We start from the raw sequence: 25,599 nt of genomic DNA, 5'->3' as shown, positions 1-25,599 counted from the left end.
TCAGCCATGGCTTCTGGCAGCAGGATGTGCACAAGACACTTTGGCCAAGTGCAGTGATTTCAAAGAAAGAAGTCTGCAGAGCAAGAGGGCCTCCGGCTGCATTTGCTCCAGCTGGCAGCGTGGCTGACAAGTGGGAGAAAATGATGTGGGAGCAGCCATGGCAGAGAGGTTCTCCTGCCCTTTGGGGGTTCTTTTCACTGCTTGGGGGGAGGGGGGGTGCACAGGCAGGCAGCCTCTGTGGCCAGGCCTTCCACACCCAGTTAAACTGCTGCTGCACTCAGATGGGGCTGCCAAGGCTTGCTTCCTCTCAGGGTTAGAATACAAAAGGAGCTGATTTTTGTACCTGCCACCTTTCCTTCCTCTCCCCACCAGAGAGAGGTAGGCTGTGAGAGTCCAGACAGCTCTAACAGCACTGTGACTTGCCCATGTTCACTCAGCTTGACTGCATGTGGGGGAGTAAGGAATCAAACCCGGCTTGCCAGATTAGAAACTGCCACTCTTAACCACTTCACCAAGCTGGGAGCAGAGAGTTATCCCCTATTTTCCTAAGGTTGGTCCAAAGGAGAGAGAGTTGTTCCTTTCCTAAACTGTGAGCCTTCGTTTGGAGGGACAGTTATGGGAGTTCTCTTCTGAAGGTGCTGCTTTGGGGCTGAACAGAGGAGTTTGGCAAGGCTCTTCCCCAATCAGGAATTGCAGGCAAAAAGCACGACTCTGTCTGCTTCAAGGAAGAGGCGCTTGGGCCCATTGGTGCACACTGCCCCAGCCCTAGACCTCCGAGAAGGAAGATTCACTGGAAGTGAACAAATCCATTCTGCATGACTCCAGAGCTGACTGCATGACACGCTAGCAGCTGGTTTGTCCTACATGCTCACATCTCTGATTTCCTTTGGCCACCAATGAGGGAGGTTTTCCTGATCCGGGAGTATTAAGAGATGCTGATGGCTAAAAAATAAAAATAAATACTCCAAGGAGCCTAGAGACCCTTTAAGCATGAACAATGTTTTTATTCCAGCATCAGCTTCCGTGAAGCGGTCTGCAGCTGGGCTGAAATTCAGGACTGAATTCAAGACTGAAATTCATGCCTGGGGGGTGGGGGGTGGGGGGGAGGTGGAGGCTGCAGCCACATGCCGTAAAACAACAGGGCAGAGACCCAGTTTTGGCCCCAGGGGGGCTTTTCTAGAAAACGTCATTTTATTTGCAATGAAATACAACACTGACTCCCATTTCAAGGTTGGTTTCCTGTGAATCCCCACCCCACACACAAGAGCGTACACACACACACACACAAGAAAGCAGCTTGTGTTCTCTTGGCTGGTGCCAGCAGCTGGGACTCAGGCCAGGGTCTGAAGCAGCAAAATCTTCTCATTAATGCAGAACCTGTGCAGAACCATCATCAGGTTCTCTCTGCACCGGGACACCTGGCGCTCCATGGCCAGGCGGAAGTCTTCCTTGACGCCTTTGGTGATCCCCCTGGTCACTGTGTGGTGCCTGCAGTTATCAAAACACAAGATCACCAAAGAGAAAGCAGTTACCGCTGCCCATAAAATATATGAGGCATGATGCATTAAGTTGACCTAGCCATTGTCATTTCGTTAGGACAAAGCTGATACGGGTTTTATACTTTGTGAGGCCACACCCTGAAGTATTCACGTAGCTTTGAGGCAGTGGGTAAAAAATGCTGCTGTGAGCTACAAGGATGTTCTGTCACCTGCTGCTGCTGCTCTTCCTGCATCGACTTTCCTAGCATCTGTTGTCCCCCAAGGTGGGGCAGAAGTTCACCCAGCCCTGCAAAAGCGGAAGGCTCCTGGCACCTCCTGGGAATATCATCCTAGTCCCTCTAGCAATTGTTCTACTGCAGACCACTTTCTGTTCTCCCTCGTCACTCAGCAGGGTCTTCATGCCCTGGGCCTCCAAGGTGCTTTTCCCAGCCATTCCAAGGGCTAAGCCCAATGGGCCCCAGCTCCATCACTGCGCCTCTTGAACTGAGCAGGGCCCAGCAGAGCAGCAGCGTTCAGGAGAGCATACCTAGAATATCAACCACGCAGGCAGCAGGCAGAGCTGGGAGCCCCCCTAAGGAGCACCGCTGTGCAGAGAAGGTGGGCTCACAAAGGCCTACCTTTCTACCCATCCTTATCGGAGACCAAAATGCCCAGATGGCAAAGTATAAAAGCTGCCTGCTTAAACCCTACTGGCTCTACTAAACGGACCCCAGGCTCCTGGAGCATGCAAAGCTCTGGAAGCGAATGGATCTTATTTTTTTTTTTTGACTTGCGGCAACCCTGTAGGCTTTTCCAGGCAAGAGAGTTTTGTGATTGCCTGCCTCTGTATCATGACCCTGGCCTCCCTTGGCTGGGACAACCCTGCTTAGCTTCCCAGATCTTATGAGATAAAACAAACTTGGGCCATCCACATCAGGGCATTCAGTTACTTATAGCCCACTTTTCTCCCAAATGAAGATCCAAAGTGGTTTACAACATTATGCTCCTTTCTTCCATGTTATCCTCACTACCAAGCATTGCCCTGTGAGGTAGTTAGGTAGGCTGAGGCAGCTTGACTAGCCCAAGGTTAGCCAGTGCATTTCATGGCCGAGTGGCAATTTGAACTTCCCAGAGTCTAATCCAGGATACAAACATCCAGACGACACCTGTTAGACACCATTGTGCCCTGCCTTGCTGATGCCTCCGTCTTATGCCGCATTGTGCGGGTCTTGCCACAGCCGCAAAGCAGAGGATATGGTACGTTTACACTCGCGGCTACTAGCAGAGCTGCACCCCACAAGACTTTCAGCAGCTTCAAGGTGAAACATTCAGGTTTTGGAAACAAAACAGATATGGAAAAAATGGCCAAATAAAGTACTGGGACAATAATAAATACATTTCGCAAAAAGCTGCCATCTTTCACTATATTCATTTCTAATTAAACAATTGACAATGTCCACAATAATCTAACTGGTGCACCATTATTATGTAATTGTATAGAGAGATCCACTGGAAAACTGAAGAACATATAATATGTGCCAGCAATTTATGGGGGAGGGGGGAAATGAACAAACAAACATGGCTTGCCAAGGAATGTGGCCACAAATGAGAAACCAAAGAATGGAAAAAACTACAGGCTGAACCAAGGGCTGATCACCATGGGCGGGGGAAACATGTTGACAAAACGACAGCACACTATGAGCAGGGAGGGTCCCCTGCTTGGTACCTGTCAGCAGTCTGCATGCTGGGCTGTAGAACAGGTAAGAATTCCTGCTGCAGCAACCCCAGCGGAGGGCTAGAAGTCCTTTAAGAAACAGCAAACAGCAGCATTCAAACACTCACACCGATGTCACGTGAGCCACACAAATCCACACTCCGGTGACAGAGACAGGCAGGGAGGCTCCCGCATGCCAGAGTCCAACCCCTCCCGCGGGCAGGCATCGGCAGGCCTTTCTGGGCATGGTGGAAACTGAAGAAACCTCTGCCTTGGTTTAGCACTCATTAAATCAAACGCCAAAGAGCCTCTTGTGGCGTAGGGTGGTAAGGCAGCAGACATGCAGTCTGAAAGCTTTGCCCATGAGGCTGGGAGTTCGATCCCAGCAGCCGGCTCAAGGTTGACTCAGCCTTCCATCCTTCCGAGGTGGGTAAAATGAATACCCAGCTTGCTGGGGGGTAAACGGTAATGACTGGGGAAGGCACTGGCAAACCACCCCGTATTGAGTCTGCCATGAAAACGCTAGAGGGCGTCACCCCAAGGGTCAGACATGACCCGGTGCTTGCACAGGGGATACCTTTACCTTTAAATCAAACGCCAAAGGTGTCTTTGCAGCTTAAAACTCCTACCTACATCATACTGTGCATTTGGATGGAGCAACAGGCCACATTTTCATGGAACTTTCTGGATACTGGTTGTCTTTTAGTGCAAGTTTTAGCTATGGCCTTCACCTTCCTTTGAAAGCCTCCCCTTTTCCTCCCAGCGCCTCCCTGCAAGGCCCTTTGTGGCCTGCAAAACTGGCCCCTCCTCTGAGCAAAGCCTTCCGAGGGTGCCACCCTGCAAAGGGCCACAGCCTGCTCACAGGAATCCTCTCCCCCAATGCCATGAGGGTCCAATGGGAAGGATCTGGACTGCAGTCCAATGAGGCTGCTCCGGAGGCGGCTGTCATAAGGGGACAGCTCTCTGAGGCCACTGCAGGGCTGGCCAGGTGCTGCACCTGCCTTTTCCTGCATTGTCTCCCGCCTGGGGAGCCCGCTTCCTGCACGACAGCAGTTCATGCCTTAGGCAGGTTTGGGGGGGCATTGCTTTTTTTTGCATCTGTCATCTGAGTGCTATTCTCTATTTTGTCATCTGCCTTGAGGCTCAGTCAGAAAGGTGGGCATAAACAAAACAAATAAGATGCCAACATGCTGCCCAGAGCACAAAAAGCACGGTCCTCGGAGCTATAGTTTCAAAGAGCTATAGTTGCATGGTCAAATTAGGCCACCTCTGAGAACAGGGCCAAACCAGGTGTTGCAATGCAGCCGTGCACCCCACCCGCTCGACTGTCCCTCTTCTGGCACAAGGGGGCATGAGGTGGGTGTCCAGCTCTACCAGCCTCTTTTAATAGATCTCTTACTCGCCCCTTTTCTCCGCAAAGGATTCTACGTCTGTGGGGGAGGCGAGAATTCCCCGGGAACAGTCTAGCACAGGGGTAGTCAAACTGCGGCCCTCCAGATGTCCATGGACTACAATTCCCAGGAGCCTCTGCCAGCGAATGCTGGCAGGGGCTACTGGGAATTGTAGTCCATGGACATCTGGAGGGCCGCAGTTTGACTACCCCTCAACAGAGAAGTGCCTCAGTCCCTTTCTGGGCTGTATGTAGCTGGGCCTGGCTTATTTCGGAATAAAACTCTAGTCTCCTTTGTTCTTCTAACCCCGGTTGAATATAAGAACTGCACAATCAACCAGTCTGAAGCATAATGACGGAGCTCCTTCAGGCAACACGGATTGGGGACTGGCCGCAGTGACCACTAGTCTGTTCATCCCTCATTCTTTATCCTGCATTTATGATTCTCTGCTAAGCGTTAATGCTGAAAAGTAACCCAGTTTCTCAAGGCTGCTCCCAATCCAGTGGCTGCTCCTCCAGAGACCCCGGACAAGGACAGGTGTGCAGTCCAGGTGCCGCAGACCTGGCTTCAGACAGGGGGACTCAGACATAAAGGAGGCACCGTTCTGCATGCACAACACAAAGGATTTAAAACCACAAAGAGCGACCAGCTGGCCTAGTCTTTATTCTTCCAAGACAGTCTTGAGTTTAATGAGCAGGAGGTTCTGAAAACTGTGAAGAAATCCCTTCCCCTATCTGCTGCGCTAGAGTTATCCTATGTCAGGGATAGTGACCACCGGCTGACCACCCCCCAGCTGTAAACTTGACTCAGGACCCTCCTCCCAGGCACACAAACACACACAAAAAGAGAGGACATGCAGAATTCTTTAAATGGAAGCAAGACAGAAACAGGCTATTTTCTGAGAGTTAGCTGTGGGAAAGCTGGCACTGCCCAAAGAACGGATCATGTCAGCCACAGCTTCTGCAGGCAACATCCCCCCCCCACACACACACACACACACAGAGACACCCCTATACCCGGGGTGGAGGGCTGACTCCTGCACCCTGCTTCCAGGGCTGCACTGGTGCCTCCGAATCACACACGCCCTCCGAGAGCGCACGTGCCACAAGCGCAAGCATTCAGCACCCCAGGATGTCTGCTTGCTGCCCTCAGCCGGAGGCCGTGTGGGAGTCCTGGGCTGGAACCCACATTCTGCCAGCAACACTAGTGGAGTGACCTGGAGCCAGTCACCCACACTCAGCCAAGCCTACCCTGCAGCACTGTTGTGAGGAGAACATACCAGCCACTCTGGGTCCCCGTTGGGGAGAAAAGACGGAAATAAATAAATGAGCTCAAGACAACTGACGGCCTGGGGTGAATGCAGATCCTATCCCTGTTGCCCCTCCTCCTCCTCCGTTGTGGCCTTCTTGCCTTGTGTCCACAGCCAGCCCACGCCTAAAACAGATGCCACAGGAGGCGCTGAATACAGGCCAGCCACTTGGGCCCATCTCTTCTGACAGGCAGTGGCTTGACAACGCCTTAGACCACAGGCCGTTCCCATCCCCGACCGTGAGATCCTTGGAGCTGGTGGGCCTGAGCCTGGTGTTTCAGAACCAACAATAGGTGCTCTGCCCGAGAGCCCCAGCGCTGCCCCGTTTGGCCAGCTGCCTCCCTCCAGGCCGTGTCCCCAAAGGGTCATGTTTGCCTGGCAGTGCCCAGGACTGCCTTCCTCTTCAACGGGGCCCTGACGTCGCTTCCATTGGTCTCCTCTCTCCCATTTCATCCTCACAACACACCTGTGAGGCTAGGGGGAGCAGGTGTACCCAACGGCCCAGGTCATGGGGGGGGGGATCCAAATGCTGACCTCCCAGACCCTTGTCGGACTCTCCAACTCACCGCCTCCCCCTGCCTCTCAGCAGAGCTTCCCTTGCTCAGTACTCACTCTGAAGGGCTTCTGTGCAGCCCGGAATAGCCACGTGTCTATTCTATTCTAGCTGACATGAGCTTACTTGCACCGTTGGAATGGAAGCATTAGCAAAAAATACTCATCTGGAGACATGTTTGATGCCCACAAATATCAATCAATACACCCTGAAGCATAAAGAAGCAAGTTTAAAATACAAAGCAAAGTCACGGGTGTGGCTGTCTGAATACAGAAGGAGCAGAAGGCGCTGGAAAGGACAGAAGGGAAGAACCTCATGGAATGTACCATGGACTGACGCGCAACATCAGACACCACACCGTCCTCACCGGTCCCACGGGGGGCAGATTCCGAACCTTGGCAGAACAGGACCCAGTGAGATGCCCTCCTCCCCCCCCCCCCATAAGAAGAGCTATGAGGTTAAAATCTACATCAGGACAACCCATCAGAGATACTGAAGTGCTAAGCTTGTGTCAGAGGCTGAAACACAAAACAACAAAAAACCCAAGAGCCTTAGAGCATCCTGAGGAATAATGTCTTGTTTCTGCATAAATTTCCATGGAATTCCCTTTACCCCTGGCAAAAGGCGCTGGAGTCCATGAAGGCTGATGCTGGAAGAAGACATTAGTCCTTAAATCTCTCCCATCCATGGGAGACTCTCAAGACAAGCAGTCAGTGAGGTGATTTGGCAGAGGGTCAGGCCCACCCAGCCATGGATCCAAAGAAAACAAGCCCATTAGCGGGCCAGTCAGATGCCGCAGGCTCTCCCGGAGACCTCTAGCCCAGAGCACCTGGCACCTGTACTCTCACCTGCTGCGTTGGGAGGCAGCATGGCGGGGGGGAGGGGGGCAGGGGGGAGATGCTCACGGATGTCTCATTTTAACGCCCAAGGAAGATAAAAATTCTGGCTCCACCACAATTCACCTGAAGCAGGGGCAGATCACAGATCAAACCAGCAAATGCTACAACTGGAACCCTTCGGATGAGTAGTCACACCAAAGAAAATGACATCAAATATCATAGACCCAATTTAACCTGGGGTGGGGGTGGGGGGTGGGGGGGGTCTTCATACTTTATCAGCATCCCTTGATTCGGCAACAGTTCCAGGTTAATTTTTCCTCCTTCCTGGGTTCGTAAGTAGGCAAACTCTTCCAACATGTCGATATCTGGAGGAATGTTCAGGTCCCAAAGGGGAAGGCGGCAGAGCCTTGCAGCCTTTGCAGAGCGAAAAGGGTCCGTTCCGTGGCTGGCTTGGCTCTCGGGGAAAACAGAGTGTGCCTCTCCCTCCTTCCCCTGAGCGTGTGCAGACTGCTGGGCAGGGAACACCGCCCTTCCCTCCCAGGCCTGCAGGTAGCAGCAGTTGCTGTGTTCTCCCTTCCCAAGGATGCTCTGTAGCCCCAGGTGTGGGATTAAAAGGGGGGCTTTGCCGCCAGAGGATGGAGTGATGGCCACAGGAACAAACCGCTTTAAAGGGGGATTTATTCATGGGAGATGGCTCCTAGCCATGCTGCCTAAGGAAAACCTCTACATTCAGGAGCACTAAGCCCAAAGCCAGGAGGCAACATCAGGAGAAGGCAGGCCTCGGACTCTCTGCCCTGTTGCCGGCCATCTAGAGCAGGGGTAGTCAAACTGCGGCCCTCCAGATGTCCATGGACTACAATTCCCAGGATCCCCCTGCCAGCATTCGCTGGCAGGGGCTCCTGGGAATTGTAGTCCATGGACATCTGGAGGGCCGCAGTTTGACTACCCCTGATCTAGAGGAACTGGCTGGCCCCTGTGCACGATGGGAGGCTGGACTAGTTGGACCGTCCCTGGTCTGACCCAGCAGGCCTCTCCTGATGTTCTCATGAGGGGAAGGCCTCGGACTCTCTGCCCTGTGGCTGGCTATCTAGAGGAACTGGCTGGCCCCTGTGCACTATGGGAGGCTGGACTAGATGGACCCTCCCTGGTCTGACCCAGCAGGCCTCTCCTGATGTGCCAGAAATGCCACAGGCACCCTTCGCAAACCACCTCCCTCGCCTCCCTTCGCTCACCACTGGCTGATGCTGTCCCAATCCTACCCTCCACCCTATTAAGAACAGATCTCACTGCCCTCGAGCAATTTGGAAGAGACAAACTTCCTGGGGAAAGCGCCCCCACCCCCACATCCTCTTTTGGGAAAGGATACTGGTCACATAGTTGAAAAAGTTTTCATACTGAAAGTTTCCCTGTTGGCAGATTTTGTTGATTGCTTTCAAGAACAAGTTTTCACCTCTTGGCCATTCATGCTGCAGTAGGACAATGGTGTGGCCCAGGGCCAGATCATCTCGGTTGTCTGTGAAAGCTCTCAGCTGCTGGGAAGAAAGAACACAAGACGACCCGAGCGGTGAAGCTCCCAGAAGCCCCACCTCCTCTCGCATGGGGGAGACGCAATTCCTTGGAGCCGCCAGTTACTTGGCCACGAGGGGTTGGTCTCCTGCACACAGGAAATGGACAGCCACAAGGGTGGAGACTGGGCCGAGATGGGAACAATCCTACATCCTGGCTACACTGGGAAACAACCATGAAGGGTCTTCCCGATCAACAGGTGGGAGACCACGCAGCAAAGGCAGCAAGGCCAAAAAGCAGGGAAGAAAGATGGACATTCGGGAATAAAAGTGCGGAGGATAGGGGCAGATAACAAGATCACTGGGAGGGGCAGCAAGAGAGGAGGAAGCAGCCACAGGAGCAGCGGCAAGGCCCCATGGTTCCCCCCCAGGGACTGAGAGCACCGGCTCAACAACTGCTGCCTCTCATGGCCTAGACCAGGGGTAGTCATTCGCTGGCAGGGGCTCCTGGGAATTGTAGTCCATGGACATCCATGGACATCTGGAGGGCCGCAGTTTGACTACCCCTGGCCTAGACTCACTAAGAAGGGGAAAGAAGTAGCCCTAGCCAAGGAAGAGGCAAAGCAGCTCTTCTTCATTGAAATGCAGAGCAGGGGAGGGGGGAGCATTTTGAAATAGTTAATAACTAAGACTGTCCAGAAAAAATCTCCCCAGGTAAGACCTCTGCAGGCCCACTTCTTGGCCAGTGAGACCAACCCTCAGTTTGTCAGGATCAGGCCTCTGGCCGTGTCACTCCTGCCAAGGCCCCTCACACGGTGCATGATCCCACACACACACACATTGGCTATTCACCCAACCGAGGTCACAGCAAAGCACCAGCAATGCCTCCTCTCTCAAGAGGCCGCCTGTACCTGGGCCCCTCGATGCCACTGAGGCCTTCTCACTTGCAGGAATGCCCCCTAGAGCCTCCACCCCCTGACCGAGATGCCCCGACAAAAGCGGTCTGGTTTCCCCGTGACAGCCACTCACCTTGAAGCAAGCCAGCAGCAACCGCAAGCAGTAAGGCATGATGGCGGCACTGGTGCACGGCCAGAGCTTCAGTTCCGCAACTACAGATGTTGTGGAGGGAGGAAAGGCAAGGCTGGATGACCAGATCATGGAGGGGGACAAGAAAGAAGTACAGGGGCCCAGCCATGGCCACGCAGAGGGGGCAGCTTTCTCACCCATCCCAGGGGGAGCGCGTTCAGCTTCCAGCCCACAAACCAGCAGCCGCTGCAGAGGGAGCACATGGGCACTGAAGGCCCTGCCCTGAAGGCCTGTTGCTCTGATTTCCCTGCAGCAGCTGCCAAAGTGGCCAGGGCCCAACAGTGGCCCCCTCATCTCAGTAAGGGAGGCCTTCCCAGGAGCCAAAGTGGAGAGACGCTGCAGCTCCTGGCTGGCCATGCCAACAGAGCACCCCTGAGCAGTCTCATCTCCAGTAACGTCAGTGAAGCGGAGGAAACTGCCGAGACAAGGGCGGACGAACGCCAAGGACAGGCAGCAGTGGCAGGGTAAGCCAGAGGGAGCAGCCCATCTGCACCTCCGCACTTCAGGGGACACCTCTGTCTCCACACTCCTGATCTAAAGCCACCTCCTAACCTGATGTCTGGGAGCCCGTCTCTGAGCTGTAATGTGCTGAATTCCCTGACAATTAGGGTAAGCCTACATAGAACCAAGAGGATGCATTTTATCAGTCAACATTTCCTAATGGGGAGGGGTTAGTAGTATTTTTTGCAAGACACTTTCTACAAATATTTTCAGCGCAGATTTTAAAGGCTTTCTGTTGATCAATTCTTGAGAGTATTTTACCTTTTCTGAATTTTGACTTTGATTTTGGCTGCTCTTCTAGGAGTTTAGTCCCCTCTTGGATGGGAAGGACCATATAACACATCAGGTCAAGGATCTTTTCACAGGTGAACTACAAAAGAAAAACAAGGAACAGAAGAGCACAAGGCACAGCCTCAGGCGCAAGCTTAGGAGATGCCCATGAGGTGGGGGGGGGGAGGAGCAGGGACTGTGCAGATGAGACAAGATGAGAAAGGGACGTGCCCAGCTCCCATCTGGGCCTGAGGATGCAGATCAACTACAGGCCAGTGACCTCAATTTCAGGGAAGATAATGGAGCAGATTTTAAAGGGGGCAATCTGCAATCATTTGGAGAACAATTTGTTGATCCAGAGAAGTCAGCACGGAATTGTGTCCAACAGGTCCTGCCAGACCAAGCTGGTTTCCTTCTTTGACTGAGTAATGGGCTTATTAGATCGTGGAAACTCAGTGGATGTTGTTTACCTAAATTATTATATATTCTTATAAGTTGCAAAAGCACAACCTGCAAATTGATCATTTGTTCACCCTTGATCTCCATAAACTACATATCGTGGTTGTACTAATTGTATTCTCTCTTATGCCAAAAAAGGCGTTGTCGTTCTTTGTTGTGGCCTCCTGTGACTCCAGAAAAAGACTCTAACCCCAGCAAACTGGCAAAGGTCATTATTGAACAAAAGAGCTAGTTAGGAAAAAGTTGCTAGAACTACTGCAAAACAAAAAAAAATGGTTCCAGTTATTTTTATTTAAATGTTAGCAACTAGTGGTTAAGATGACGGTGGCATTTTTAAAAGCCATTCCTGTTAAAACTACTGCACAGTAATAACCTGAAGCCGTTGGCCTGGACCGGGACGTCTCTGGAGGCGCAGCCCACCCTGCAACCACAAAGACCCCACAGCGGCTCCAAGGGCCACGGCCCCTAAAGGAAAGTGGAGGGGCCAGGGGAGCACAGCCACCTACCTGATACTCTCCGAGGGCAAAATGGCAGGTGGCCAGCTGGATCAGGGCTCGCTGGTTCTCTAGCGATCCTTGCCCAGGGATCTGCTGCTGAGAGTGAGATCCCTGCAGAGCTGCTAAGTGGTGCAAACTGGTGATGGCTTTTTTATACTGACCCTTGAACAAAGATGGGGGAGCAGAAAATCCCAACTGTTATTCATGTCCTAACAACCACAGTTCTGCCTATAAGATCATTTCCCAAAACCAGGCAACCAGTGTCCTTCAAGCGGGGCCCTGCCGCTTCCGATGCACCTGAGCACCGGGGTGGGGGGTGGGTGCTTGTCAGTCTAAAGCAGGGGTTGTCAAACTGCGGCCCTCCAGATGTCCATGGACTACAATTCCCAGGAGGCCCTGCCAGCGAATGCTGGCAGGGGGTTCCTGGGAATTGTAGTCCATGGACATCTGGAGGGCCGCAGTTTGACTACCCCTGGTCTAAAGGCTGAGTGCTGAAAGGCAGCCTGGCACAGCTCAGCGGACTGCTAGAGTGAGGACAGCGGAGTGTCCCTCTGCCACCTCTGACCTGATAGATGATCATATCTGTGAGGAAAATGCGCAGCCATAGCCAGGTGTCAGTCTTCCACGACCCACAAATTCTTGTGAATTCTGCAAAATGCGACAGATGAGGAGAGAGAAGCATCAGCCTTGAGTGCACCAAATGAGAGAGGCAGGACATTTGTTAATTTTATAACTGATTAATTTAATGAGGCACGTAGAATCCTAGATTCATAAGGGACCTCCAGGGTCATATAGTCCAATCCCCTGAAAAATGCAGAAATTCACAACTACATGCATGTGGTAGACAACAATTCCTGCTTTACCTGAGCATGGAGAAAAGTGAACCTTCATGGAGGCACCTGAACGGGCATCTCTATATCTGGCCCAGGGCAGCAAATGAGAAAAATCCCCTGGTGCCAACTTTGGCCAGGCTCTCCTGCCTTCTACTTGATCTCCTTCCAGTGCTGACGGGAGTGGTCACTGGACACTCTGAGCACTAATCCTGCTATTGGCACACTTTGACCAAACATGGCTAAGCATCCTCAGGACGCCACCCGCAAGCCTTTCCCACAGCAGACCTGGCCTCCAGTGCTCTTCCTCTTTGATTCCCAACCAGCCATGTAACTGGGGACAAAATCCCCCCCCCCCCAAGGGTGCTCTGCTTGCTTCAAATCCACGTGTTTTCACAACTGAGGTTACCCACCCTGCCCCATGGCCTTCCTCCAGAGTTGTATTCTTAGCCTAAGATTTCATTCTCGCTAGAAAGAGAGGCACGAGAGCCATTTGGTGTCCCTTGTGTTTTATGTCATGTCACCATTTTTTAAATTTAAAGTGGCTGGAGATCAGCACCACTTTTGCATCTAATGTCAGAGCACAATGCAGCAGCAAGCGGCAACAGGACTATATACTCTTGTCCTAGCATTAGCATCTTGCTTTTCCTATTCATAATTGTTTGGGGAACATCCTGGAAAACCTTCAGGCTTGTCCACTGTTATCTGTCACTTGGTTGGCCCTGGTAAGAGGCAGGGTGTGAACTGTGCTTTGGAAACTTACCCTTATCCAGGGGCTCCAGTGAGTGAAGCAGTTCCCAGCTCTCCCGAGCCAACCTAAAGCTCTCCAGGACTTCAACCGAGTTTGGAAGCTCTGCTGCATGGATGGTAATGTGCCTGTTTCGTCCCTTCCCAGAAGGATCTTCGTCATCAGAGCTCTGCTAACATAATTTCAGTATTAATTGAAAAAGGACCATTTAAGAAAAGCAGCAAAGAATTACAGCATGCATTCTTTGAAAGCTGGGAGCAAATGAGCATAAGGCAGGAAAGCTTTCAAGGAGCTACTGCTTCTTTCCTTTTGGTATCAAATGATTGGTCAGCTAGAAGCTTCCACCTTCTGTGGACTTACTTGCATGAACTCTGCTTTCCTCTCAGTATCTAGTTCTTCTGGTGGCCTAACGTTACTGTCCTGACCTGGATGGCCCAGGCTAACATGATCTTGTTGGCCCTGGTTGGTACTCAGCATGTGCAATTTTTATCAGATAGTCTGAAAAGTACTGGAATCAATGTTAATTTGGATACTTTTCAGCCGAATCTGATGCAAATCGCTGTTTAAACTTCTGAAGCACCCCTATCTGAATTGCTGAATCCCAATCTGGTGCTGCAGAGCCAGGGCCCATTAAAGGGGCTCCCATCGGCTTGGAAAGAGTGGGGGAGGGGTGGAATTCACCCCACCCTCTCTCTCCCTGATCCCTGCTGGCAGCCAGTTCCTGAAGGCTGCAGAAAAGCAGGGGTGAGGTGGACTGGTCCACCCTGCCCCTGCCTTCCCCGATCCCCACCAGCAGCCAGTTCGTGCCCAATTCACCCTCACTTGCTCCAATTCCCGCTAGCAGTTGTCTCCTGATGGTTGGATGAAAGCCGGGGTTAGGTAGGCTTGTCCATGCTGCCTGTATTCAGATACTTATCAGCTAGATGGTCTGAAGCAGATTTCCCTTTAGAGAAGCCTCCTGACCTGGATGGCCCAGGCTAGCATGATCTTGTTGGCCCTGGTTGGTACTCGGCATAGTACTACACTGTAGGAGTATCTCAGAATAGACAGAGAGGGCTTCTTTGGATGAACGTGCCTTAATAAAGGTGTACCTGAGTTCCAGCACCAGGGCTGGGTTGAACAGAGAAGTGAAGCTTCCTTCTAACTTGTCATATTTCTTCTAACTTCCTTCTCATATTATCTGAGTCATTATCAGATTGGGAGACCTCAGTTGTTCTCACTTCCTGGTTGCATTGAAGCATTACTAACTAAGGTAAGTGGTCACCTTCAATGCAAGTATCAATTGCAAACCGTTACCATGGTTTTCTCTCTTCCCTCAGCGAGTTTCCGCTTTTTGTGAACATGTTTGCTGCGATCGAGGTCTGCATCACCATAAACATTGGATACGTCCTCCAAGAGAACAAGTGGAATTTGGTTTGCAGCATTTGGACCTAAATTTAAAATAAACACGCTACTTTAAGGACATTTACAGCATTGATCCTGTCGAAATGTGCTTCTAATTACTAAAATACCCTGGAAAACTGTTGCAGAGATGCATTAAAAACATGCATAGCTGCATTATTCTTAAAGATATGAAGGCCCAGTAAACGGGAAGGGGAAGTGCCCCCCCAGAACTTTAAAATTTCCCCATCACAAAAACTGAGAAATTTGGGGGAGCACTGAAAAAACTTCTATAGAACATTTTTGTTGTTTGAAGTTAGAGAAATGCTCTTTAGGATAAACTTTTATTCAAAATGTCTAGCATGAAAAATTCCAAGGATGCTTTCTGTTTTTCAATAAAAAACCCAGAACATTTTCAGAAGCCCTGAAAAAACGTCTTCTTTTTTGGGAAATAATTAAAATACTTAATATTTAAGCTGTATAGCATTCAATTTTCTGACGGGAAAAATGTGAAGTTTTATAGAGCACTGGAAAAATTTGTTTGAAAGGGCCTGCTTTCTGCTAAACTAGGACAGGATGTAGCAGAAACCTCATGTTCTCCCACACACACACACACACACACACACAGAGCGATAGATTTAGGCCTGGTTTAAGTATGCCAGCAATAACAAGCTGCATGCAGGAGTCCACCTGCTGGGTCTCATTACGCACACACCTACACACCAGCCAGGCTCCCACGACTTCATCACCAGCCCAGTTCAAGTGGAAATGGAAATCAAACTCATGGAAGAAACTGGGTTTTTTCCCCTTTCTTTCTTTGAGGAGAGTGTGGTTGTTACATAGCAGAACGTTTAAACCAGGCCTTGGAGAAAAAACAGAGAGGGCCTCTTTATGACTGTTTCCACTGACCTTGGAAGAGAGACGGTTGGATGCTGCTGACATACTGGAATGCATTTTTGAAGAAGACCAACATGGTGGAATAGACCACTTGGGTCTTGTATTTTGCATGAGCTTCATTATCATAGTTACCAATGTATCTACAGACATCTTTCATTTTGAGCAATATGTCACCAAAGCTTCTGAAGACACAAGAGCACACTGTTATTACAACCTCCAATCCAACGTGAATACAAAGCCTTCTTTGAATTTGTCTCCATGCCTCGGGGCGGGGAGAATCACAGTTTATGACCAGAACCATTGATTCAAATGTTTTCTATAACAACATTCGCACTCACTCCCAAACCTTCCCCATTCCATGATTCTATAAACAGAGAGGTTGGTAAACCATGCCCCCCTCTCCCCCCACCTCCAAGCCAGCCTTCTAAGACCGGAGTGCATCTAGAAGGGAACTGGCAGCTCTAATCTGACTCACGCCTCAAGATTGGGGGAAGGGATTTTTTCTGCAGCCAACAATTTGGAGACATTCTTGGGGGGAAAAAAATTCTAATTGAATATTTTCTCTTTAGGATCAGTGAAATGCTTTTTTCAAACAATAGTTAACACAAAATATGAGGATACTTATGTAACACTACAGTACAAAGAATAATTTCTATGTTTAGGGAGACATGGCACTTTCTAGGAGACACTATGTTTATTGTTTAAATGTTTTGCAACAACTGATACACTCTGCGTTTGATGAGGCATCACTATTAAAGATCTCCCTGTTTTCCAAAGAGGGAAGTAGTCCAACCGTTATTGCCTGAGACGGTTTCTGCTCAAATATTATACTTGGATGTTTCCTACATTTTTCTTATTTCAACATTTTTTTCTCCCTACATCTCAGATGACAAAATCTACAATACATGTGCTAAGTGACTTTACGGTGCAGCAGTCTGCAGCTCTCTCTTAAGGACTGGGTTATCCTCCCAATTTGGCTTTCAGAAAACTAAGGCATTTCTACTTCTAAATTCTATACCAGGGGTAGTCAAACTGATGTCCATGGACCACAATTCCCAGAAGCCCCTGCCAGCGAACGCTGGCAGGGGCTCCTGGGAATTGTAGTCCATGGACATCTGGAAGGCCGCAGTTTGACTACCCCTGTTCTATACATTTGCCAAACAGAAGAATTTTATATGCTCAATTCTAAACGTTTAGATAGGAAAATAAGCACTGCATCTAGGCCAATCTCTCACTCTCTCTCACACACACACACTCTCTCTCTCTATTGCTCTTTCATGGCTTCATTTCTAGTTTTTATTATTTTCACATTTTAATTCGCAAATTTACATGCCGCTCTTCCCCAAAGCAGCCCGTAACAATATATAATTTACACCCCTGGGCCCAGCGGTTAAGTGTCAGGATATGCCGAGGGTGCTCAAGATCAAGTTAATCCATGCCACAGGAATCCCCACTACTATGTCTGGATGTGAAAGTTGGACACTGCAGAAAGATCCCAGGAAGGTGTACTTATTTGAGACGTGATGTGGGAAGAGAGTTTTACGGATCCTGGGGACTGCCCAAGAGACAACAGAGTGGGTTATAGACCAAATCAAGATAGAACTCTTCCTAGAAGCGGAACAGACTAAACGGAGGCTCTGGTGCTTGGGTTGCATTATGAGAAGACAGCTGTGCAGCTGGGGAAAAAGGAAGGCCGAACAGGGAATGGATTGTCTCCATCCAGGAAGCCACAAGGACCCTTCGTTGGCAAGACTGGAGGAAGACTGTTAACACGAGGATGTTGGGGGAGATGTTAATTAATGGGCTGGCCTAAGCCGGAAACTACCTGGTGGCGCTACACAGGCACACATACAGGCCCCCTTGAGGTAGCGGTTGTATCATCCCTTGCTGGAGATGAACAGCACATTATGAACTACCTGAGACTATAGCTGGATTGGGTCCATTATCCCCAAGATGTAAAAAATCTCTGTTACATTTTTATCTGTGTTCTTTTCATGCAAAGTAAGTCCCAGTTCTTTAATGCAATGACATCTGACAGCCATGGTAAGAAATGACAGTCCAACCTTCTTGACATATCCATCTGCCATTCACATCTGACCCCCACAACAGACAGTATTTTGAAGACACGTTCCCAGGGATCCGTTATTTGAGAGGATTTCTCAGTCAGTCCCTCAATGACGTATTTCTGAGAGCTTCGCTTGCTGGGGGACAAGAGGTCAGGAGTCTCCTGGGCACCTAAAAGCCAAAGGAAAGAGTTTTGGTCACCAAAGCCCCTTCTCGCACACAGCTCTTGCCTCAAGTCAGAGCCCAAGAAGCAAAATGCTTCTCTGGAGAAGGGACCTGAAGAACAACATCTTGTCAAGAATTGTAGTGACCCCGGCACAGAACCTGCCCACAGAACTGCACAGCCAGCCTCTCAAAGAAGGCCATGCCAGATACACATTACTTGCTTGTTGCACCTAGTCATTGAGCAGCCAGAGGGAAGACCCTGGGGGGCAGGACACTTATCCTTCGTGCACCCACCACTCCTCCACCATCACCCTACCTGGCCACATCTCCCCTGTCTTTGACTGGGCAGCTTGGGGGGGAGCAATGGCAGAGGTGAAGGTGCAAAGGAAAACTGGTTGGGGAGGGGGAATAATCCCTACATTCACATTTCATATTGGATCATCCTAGGGGCTAGAATCTTACAGCCCATCATGCTGTAAAATAGCCCATCCATGCTGCACATACATGGATGGGTTTCCATAAAGTTATCCACCACTAAATGATGACATAGAGCAAACTAACTGGGACGGAAGCTGGACAAATGTAGCACATCACAACATTGATAAGAAACTAGGGGCAAAGCCCATTGTATCTAAGAATACAACGGGCGCTAGAGCTTGGCAGTGGGAAGAGGCAGGGCAGGAGTTGTCCAGTCTGTAGGGGCCTGGGGTTGAATGTGTGTGTTATGTGGGAGGTTGTGGTGGCATGGTGGCAAATGAGGGTATGGGTGTGGAGATATGGGTGTCAAGAACCTGTGGTGTGGAATGTTCACTGAGTGTGGGACAGGACTGATCTTTGGGAATTGTGGCATAGTGGTTACAGATGAGCTTTCCAGAGCCATGTCTTCAGATATGTGAAGGGAAAATCAGACTGGAGACTCTTCTTAGAGGAAGATTACATGGCAACCAATTCCCCCCAGTTCTGCGTCATTTCCCTTCTTGTGGGAATTAGGCCACAGATACCGAAATGCCCCTCTGCCCTAATACACATGGGGTAGTCACAGTACACAGGTGTCCACCCTGTTCCTTCTTCTCCATTTTTTCACTGTTGTTATGTGCCCACATGCTTCTTTCATGGTTGCTCCTTAGAAGAACGGATTTTTGTACCCTATTGCTTACTACCCAAAGGAGTCTCAAAGCGGTTTACAAACACCTTTTCCATTCGTCTCCCCACAATAGTCAACCTGTGAGGTATGTGGGGTTGTGAGAGGTCTGAGAGAACTGGGAAAGGGCCGCAGTGACCCAGCAGGCCTCAGGTGTCTCAAAGCATTTTCAATCGTCTTCCCTTTCTCTCCCCATAGCAGACTCCACATGAGGGAGGTGGGGTACCGAGCCTCACAGGGAAGCTGGCAACCCTAAGAGGAAGACTCTCTGTGCACAGCAGTCTTGACCTTAGTCAGGTTTTTTATACTGGTTTTCTATTTGCCAGGCCAAGGTTGAAAAAAGCCATGTGTCTCCAGCAATTTACTTGTTCACTATTTACAGTTTCAGACTGTAAATATTTATTTAGATCTTCCTGCACTTTCCACACACACAGGACTGATGCTGGTCTGCCTTTCTGTGCCCCAGAATACAAACAGTTGCTGGTAAGGGCTGGCCATAGCCCATAGCCCAGGAGGGACATACTTGCACCACTCCCTACCAACTGCAGGCAAAAATGGCTCCTTTGAAGGCTGGACTCTCTTTGGCAACCCTGCTGACCTCCTCTCCCTGCGGTGGTCAGGAGCAGACTGGCAGCCATGTCTCCAGATTGCCCTGGAACTTTGGTATGTCCTGGTGAGGGCTCAATCGGAAGGCGCTTTGCGCCTTCCAATTGGCCCCTCCACTTGTCAGTTCGGGGCTAAGAGGCCAATCCGGGAGTTTTGATCACAGACACAGCCCACCTCAACACCCCTTACTGCTTTATTAAGAGGGAACAGATACTGAATTTTCTTTAAGCATGGCTACATTTCTTTGCAACATGGAATTAATCATTGACATTTCATAGAGGGGTCACAATAAAACTGCTTTTTTATTAGCCAAGCAATACAGCAGAACAGTGTGTGTAATTCTGGGGCCCATTTGTCAATGCAACACCCTTTTCCTAAGAGCCCTTTGCATTTGGCCCTGAGCCTTTTACCTTGATACTGGCTTTCCACCTGTGTCGGTCTCGTCACGTAATTAATATAAAATTCTGCAGCTTTGTTCAAGTACTTGTATAATAAGGCAGCAGGGAGTCGCACATCTGGGTTGTTAATTATTAAGGGAAGCACATCACAGACTGAAAGGGGGGAAACAAAAATCAGATCAAGCAGTTGCCTTGGCTTAACAGAAGACCACATTTAAAAGAAAAAAATTTCCAGGTGAGTTGAGTAAGCAAGTATCTGTATTTATTTTATTTATTATTTATATTTCAACTTCTATACTGCCACTCTTGGCAATAGCCGTCTCGTGGCGATACACAGTAAAACAATAAAATCACAATAAAACCCACAGCAAAACAGTTACAATAAATGGCGGCATAAAACTTCTTAATCCCAGCTCTGTTGTTCTATCCTTGTGACCAGTACTAGTGGCCATTAATATCAAGCTGCTTTAAATTCTTGTTCCTAGTAAGAGATTAGAGAAATAATTTTGGGAGAGCTGTGCTGTTCCAGAAAAGGCCTGCCTTGCCTGCTGTGGATGAGAATGCCTCCCCCAGGAAGTTGCTTCACAGGACCATGAACTCAAAAAGCACAAGATCTGTGGGATTCATCTGCAGGTGCATACAAACTTCATGGGCATGTATGAAGACAACTGCCCGCCCGCGCATGCCGCGCATGCGTGGCCGGGACCGTGCATGCGCACATGCGCGACCGAAATCGCGCATGTGTGGCACTTTCGTGCGTGCGCAATTTCATCTGCACGTGGCGCATGTGCGCATGTGCATGCGCTGGCGCAGCCCTGATTCCCTCTCCCCCCCTCCCGCAGTAAGAAGCTTCCTAGATCGCAAGCCCGCGGGTTGGGGACCACTGCTCAAGAGAACACAGACTGAACACCCTGATTCTGCCCAAAATGACAGCATCGTGTCACATTTCATGAAAGCCGCCTTAAGAATTCTTCCTTGAGAACAGACTGGTTTTCATCATCTCCTATGTAAAATTGAGATACAATAAAACAACTATGTTTCCATTACATATTTTGCTGCACTGTCATGTAAAACTATTTTATTTCTTTTATCTAGAAATAAATCAGCTAGAAGCAGAAGGATCTCCAAGTTAAATTCAAAGCAACATTTATACCGTTTTATGCCATACGGAAGAGGCTATCCCCCTGTATAACAAATGGGTAGTTCAAACTTCCATAGAGCACTTTTACCTGCTTACACAGGTGAAACCAGAGCCGTGTTATGCATTTTAGTATTCCAATATTTGGTACATTCTTACCAAATAATTTCCTGTAGCAATTGACGGGTGACTCTTGGTCTTCAATGTTTTCTGCTTCCAATAAGCTTTCACCCAGGCCCACCTTGGCAAAAGAGAAAGGAACAACCCATTTGCCCTTTGCAGAAGGATGCTAGGCTTAATTGCTGGACTAGGAGCTGGGAGACAGGCTCAACACCCATTGATGCCCTGAGGCTCTCTGGATGGCCCTCACACTCTCTCAGGCTAGCCTGCCTCGCAGGGCTATTGTGAGGGCCATATGTAGGAAGCAAGACCCACGTACACTGCCATGAGCTCCCTGGAAGAAGGACAAATCAAGAGGTTTTGCGGAGGCACTGTCACTGTGAACCAAGAAAGCGAAGGTAATTTCTCACCTCCTCTTAAACCACCTGTAGCCTGTAGTTACACTATCACAAACATGGGAGTTATGGGAATAAATGCTCATAAATCAAAAACAAATCAGTGTTTTCAAACAGATCCACAAGACACAGAACCATTATCTCAATGCTGTATGAGGATGAACAGTTCTTTCTCTACACAAGTTTGTACAACCAAATTAATTTTAACATGGAACTGTCCAATGGCCTTCCCAGTAATGCAGCTTTTTTTTTTTTCAATGCCATTTCAATCAAGCTAATTTGCACTACTGCACAGGTGTCAGCACAGCAAACGATGCACTGACTTAGCAGGTAAAGTTCTAGGGCCAGCCAATCAAGGCTGGAAATGAAGAGAGCCTTTTGCTTTACCCCGTGCTGAACCACCGATTCGGGGAAACGTCGGAGAAGCAGCAATAACATTTCTGCCCGTTCAAGTGTATTAAAGCACTGCTCTGTGGCCTTCAGTAACATCTCACACTGGATCCGGCCAGGAAGGGTCTCAAATAAATCTATGAGAGAAAGACAACAATGAACCAAGCTCTCTTACAAAAAAAAAACCCTTTTCTGGCCTTCTTTTTAGCATAGCACGATCCAAACCTAGGACCCTGGTGCAATATACGGGTGTCAGTACCAGGAAGCCAGCAGGGAGCCAACAGGAAGGGCGTCACTGTCCATGCCACCACTGAGAAACTCCTGAAACATTCTTCAGGCTTTGAGAAACCCAGAAGTGGTGCAATCGTGGAGAATATGGTTGGGAAGCATAGCTTTTTGATACGGTCAAATCATGATAAATGTTTAACAATTTTTTTAGAAATAAATAACTCCAACCCATTCAGGAAACCCACCCAGAGCTGTCAAGAAACTCCTGGCTTACTCCCTTGGTCCTGGGCTTGCTACAGACTAGCGGTGTCAGGCTGTGGCTTACAGAGGACCCCTTTCGCAATTGCCATTAGCCAAGAAGCCAATTTACTTTCATCCCTGGCATGAGGTCTCTGTCATGACCCACAGGAAGCAGTCCAGAAGCTCACCCTCAGAACCAACAGAGTCCCAGGCAGTAGGAACAGAGCTAGTCTTTATTGAAGGCACATTACAAGAACAAGAATCATCAGCAAGCACTCATAGGGCCAGGGATTGTCAAAGATGACGGTACAAAGAGGGGTTAGGACATATATAGGCTCTGGCCTACTCCCCCAATACTGCTCGGGAAACCTGTTCCCAGGAAAGGACTGTTTAATCTAAAAGGGCGTGAAAAGTGGAGCCAACTAGCAGGTGTGAAAACATCTCCTACAAACTACAAGGCTTGTAAATGCCCTGCCCTAGCTGGAAGCCCTTGAAAACAAACCAAGAATCACTGGGGGGGGGGGGGGGGGGGTGGGCAGGCAGGCCGGGAGTCCATGGGACAGACTGACATGGGATGCGACAGTCTGAACCTCAGGGCGACTCACAGCTTGTATAGTCCTTGGAAGGGGCTGTCTCAAAATGAGAACCAGCTCCCCCACAGGGCAAGGGCCTTGCTCACTTTCCAGAAGCAGTTTGCAGGTGCCTCGTTAAGTAACAGCCCCCCAAAAGAGCCAGTGCTACAGACCAATGCAATTACTATGCTCTCTGCAGCTTGTTGGGGATGTAAAAGATCCTCTCTGTGCAGGGGGCACTGGATACTGACTACTAGCATTCATGGCACATTCAGGATATTATGATTGGTCTTCCCAGCTGTTACATTTTTACCTTTCATAAATATGCCAAACAGAACAATTTTATATTCTCACGAAGTGACAGATTTTCTGTTGCAGTAAAATAAGATGAGGCTTGACAAAATCTATTGCACATAATGTTAACGTTTCCTTATATTTCCATGGCTTCAAAATTTCCACAAATTTTTACAGGCCCTGACATTGTCGTGCACGCAGCTGACCTCTATACTTCTGTAAATCTGCTCTTCAAGAGGCTGCCCATGAAAACCACTTAGAAACTTCGACTGGGACAGATCAGCAATGCCAGGGTGTAAAGGGTAGATGGGGCAATCATAATAAACAGCTACAGGGGTGAGGCCGCTTCAAACACCATTGTGCCTATAGGCTGTACTGGAATCCATACAGAACACAGCCTTTTAAGATCCCCTTCCACGATTCATTAATTTGACCTCCTTCTTTGGTTCCCTTTTGCAAGGAGACTGGAACATAACCCATGAGTTCTCCTGGCTGCATTATGCATATTCTGATATTTGTTGTATAGATTTGGAGTGGGATCCAACCAACTTGTCTGCTGGTTTCCTGATGATCACCCAAAAAGGCTATGGTGGGAATCTTGGGGCAAGCATGCAAAAAAGCCATGTGGGATGGAGGGTCACTGGAAGGGGACTTTGGGGAGACTGAGTGAAACGGCTGGCTGGATCCATCGCCCTGACTTCAACTGGGGAGTTGTTTCATACGGCCTCTGCTAGAAAAAAGCAGCTATTCAAAAGCAGTCTAAAGTTTCATTCATAAATGCAAACGAATCTTAAATCAGTTCTGGGAAAAACAAGATTAAGTCCAAAAGCAACGTCAGGATTCACTGCAGATCTTCAAAGCCCTCATGCAAAGTAAGACAGTCTGCAGGAAATCTGTGGGCAACAACTGCTGATGCCAGTGACAGAGATAAGGCCCCCTCAAGTGCATTCAGCACTGGCCACTATCAAGCTGCCTCTGCAACCAGAATTCCTGCCAGGAATTCCCAAGAAGTAATACTTACCTCTTAAAAATTGAGTCTGCTTATCCTGGGAGTCATTTCTTAAAGCAGATGTGATAACACTTATCTCCCGCCACACCACTGGCTGATCTGGGAAATTTACAAATCTGAAATAAAGATTTGGGAGTGGTGTCAGACCACAGTAATTTTAGTCCAAAGACGGTCACTGGGTCAGATCCAAAAAAGCTGTGTCCACCCGGAGAGGCTTCCACAGCCTTTATTCCTCCCCCCCCCCCACTCTCCCTGCTCCTGTCCTCTACATTAGCGATCCCCAACCTGTGGGCCGCAAATCACATGTGGCCCGTCGACTAACTGGAGGTGGGCCACGAAGGACACCTTCCCCCCCCCCGCCCCTTTACTTCATCCACAAACTGGCAGGCGCACATGGGACTCTCTCGTTGCAAAGAAACAAGCTCAGGGTTCCCATTGATTTGTCATTGTCATGAGTTAAAATTTCCACGAACATAAAATGTTCCTGATGTTCATTGTTGTGGCGTGTCTGTATCTTATTTTGAAGGGATGTTTAAACATTCCCATAGCGACCAGAGTCAGAGAGCATTAGGGCAGTGGGCCTCAGTAAAACTGTCAAGCGTTGAGCGGTCCCTGGTGATAGAAAGGTTGGGGACCACTGCCCTACATCTCGTGGAACAGGGGTAGTCAAACTGCGGCCCTCCAGATGTCCATGGACTACAATTCCCAGGAGCCCCCTGCCAGCGAACGCTGGCAGGGGGCTCCTGGGAATTGTAGTCCATGGACATCTGGAGGGCCGCAGTTTGACAACCCCTGTCGTAGAATCATAGAATCCTAGAGCTGGAAGGGGCCATAGAGGCCATCTAGTCCAACCCCCTGCCGGGCCTCCTCCCCTCGCAGACACGGGGGTCCTGCTCCTCCCCTCTCGGCTTACATGTCGTAGAGCAGCCTGCCGGCCGACGAGGTCCGTTCCGCGTCCCGCTCCATCGAGTACATCTCGTACTGCGGGCAAAGAGCGGCCGGTCAGCGGCGGCGGCCACACCCGGCCACCCCCCCCCCCCGCCGCCCTCCCCCGAGGGGTCTTGCCGCGCCCCTCCCGCCCCCCCTCCGACCTGGATGTTGAAGTCGGCCGGGTAGAGGCTGCGCGCGGTGATGAGCCAGGCCTTGGCGGCCCACACGTCCTCGGCGACCAGCTCCCGGGCCCGCTTCACCAGGAACTCGCAGTCCCCCGCCGCCGACATCGCGCCCGCCGGCCACTGCCGCGCATGCGCACGCAGGGAGAGAGGGAAGGGCGGCCTGGCGACAACCCCGGCCGGGGACTGCCCGAAGCTACGCCGAGCCGGCCATTTTGGCTTCGGGCGCTCGGCCGGCGCTTGAGGGGCGGGGCGGCGGGGCGCCGACCA

At 49.9% G+C, this 25,599-nt stretch overlaps 1 protein-coding gene across 7 annotated transcripts; it reads right to left on the bottom strand.

Moving 5' to 3' along the window:
- Nucleotides 1-1,154: 1,154 nt before the first annotated feature.
- On the bottom strand, nucleotides 1,155-25,581 carry INTS10 (integrator complex subunit 10). Of its 7 annotated transcripts, none has more exons than XM_077304106.1 (18): nucleotides 25,309-25,581; nucleotides 25,131-25,198; nucleotides 24,230-24,333; nucleotides 21,872-22,011; nucleotides 21,129-21,210; nucleotides 19,844-19,984; nucleotides 17,521-17,692; nucleotides 15,470-15,639; nucleotides 14,477-14,610; nucleotides 13,196-13,352; nucleotides 12,168-12,250; nucleotides 11,612-11,764; nucleotides 10,638-10,746; nucleotides 9,819-9,898; nucleotides 8,651-8,816; nucleotides 7,556-7,649; nucleotides 3,205-3,282; nucleotides 1,155-1,488 (listed from the first exon to the last, which is right to left on the bottom strand). In XM_077304106.1, the coding sequence occupies exons 1-18, from the start codon at nucleotides 25,435-25,437 to the stop codon at nucleotides 1,332-1,334; spliced, it is 2,217 nt and encodes a 738-aa protein (XP_077160221.1). In that variant the 5' UTR covers nucleotides 25,438-25,581; the 3' UTR covers nucleotides 1,155-1,331. The 7 variants fall into 7 exon arrangements, with proteins under 7 accessions (XP_077160221.1, XP_077160223.1, XP_077160222.1 ...); XM_077304108.1 differs by having other exon boundaries at nucleotides 13,196-13,349; XM_077304107.1 differs by having other exon boundaries at nucleotides 8,651-8,813; nucleotides 25,309-25,580.
- Nucleotides 25,582-25,599: the final 18 nt, after the last annotated feature.

This window comes from Paroedura picta, chromosome 11 (assembly GCF_049243985.1).
Source record: "Paroedura picta isolate Pp20150507F chromosome 11, Ppicta_v3.0, whole genome shotgun sequence".
NCBI classification, from domain to species: domain Eukaryota; kingdom Metazoa; phylum Chordata; class Lepidosauria; order Squamata; family Gekkonidae; genus Paroedura; species Paroedura picta.
The sequence above is the reverse complement of the archived record's forward strand: the minus strand, read 5'-3'. Positions and strand labels throughout refer to the sequence as shown.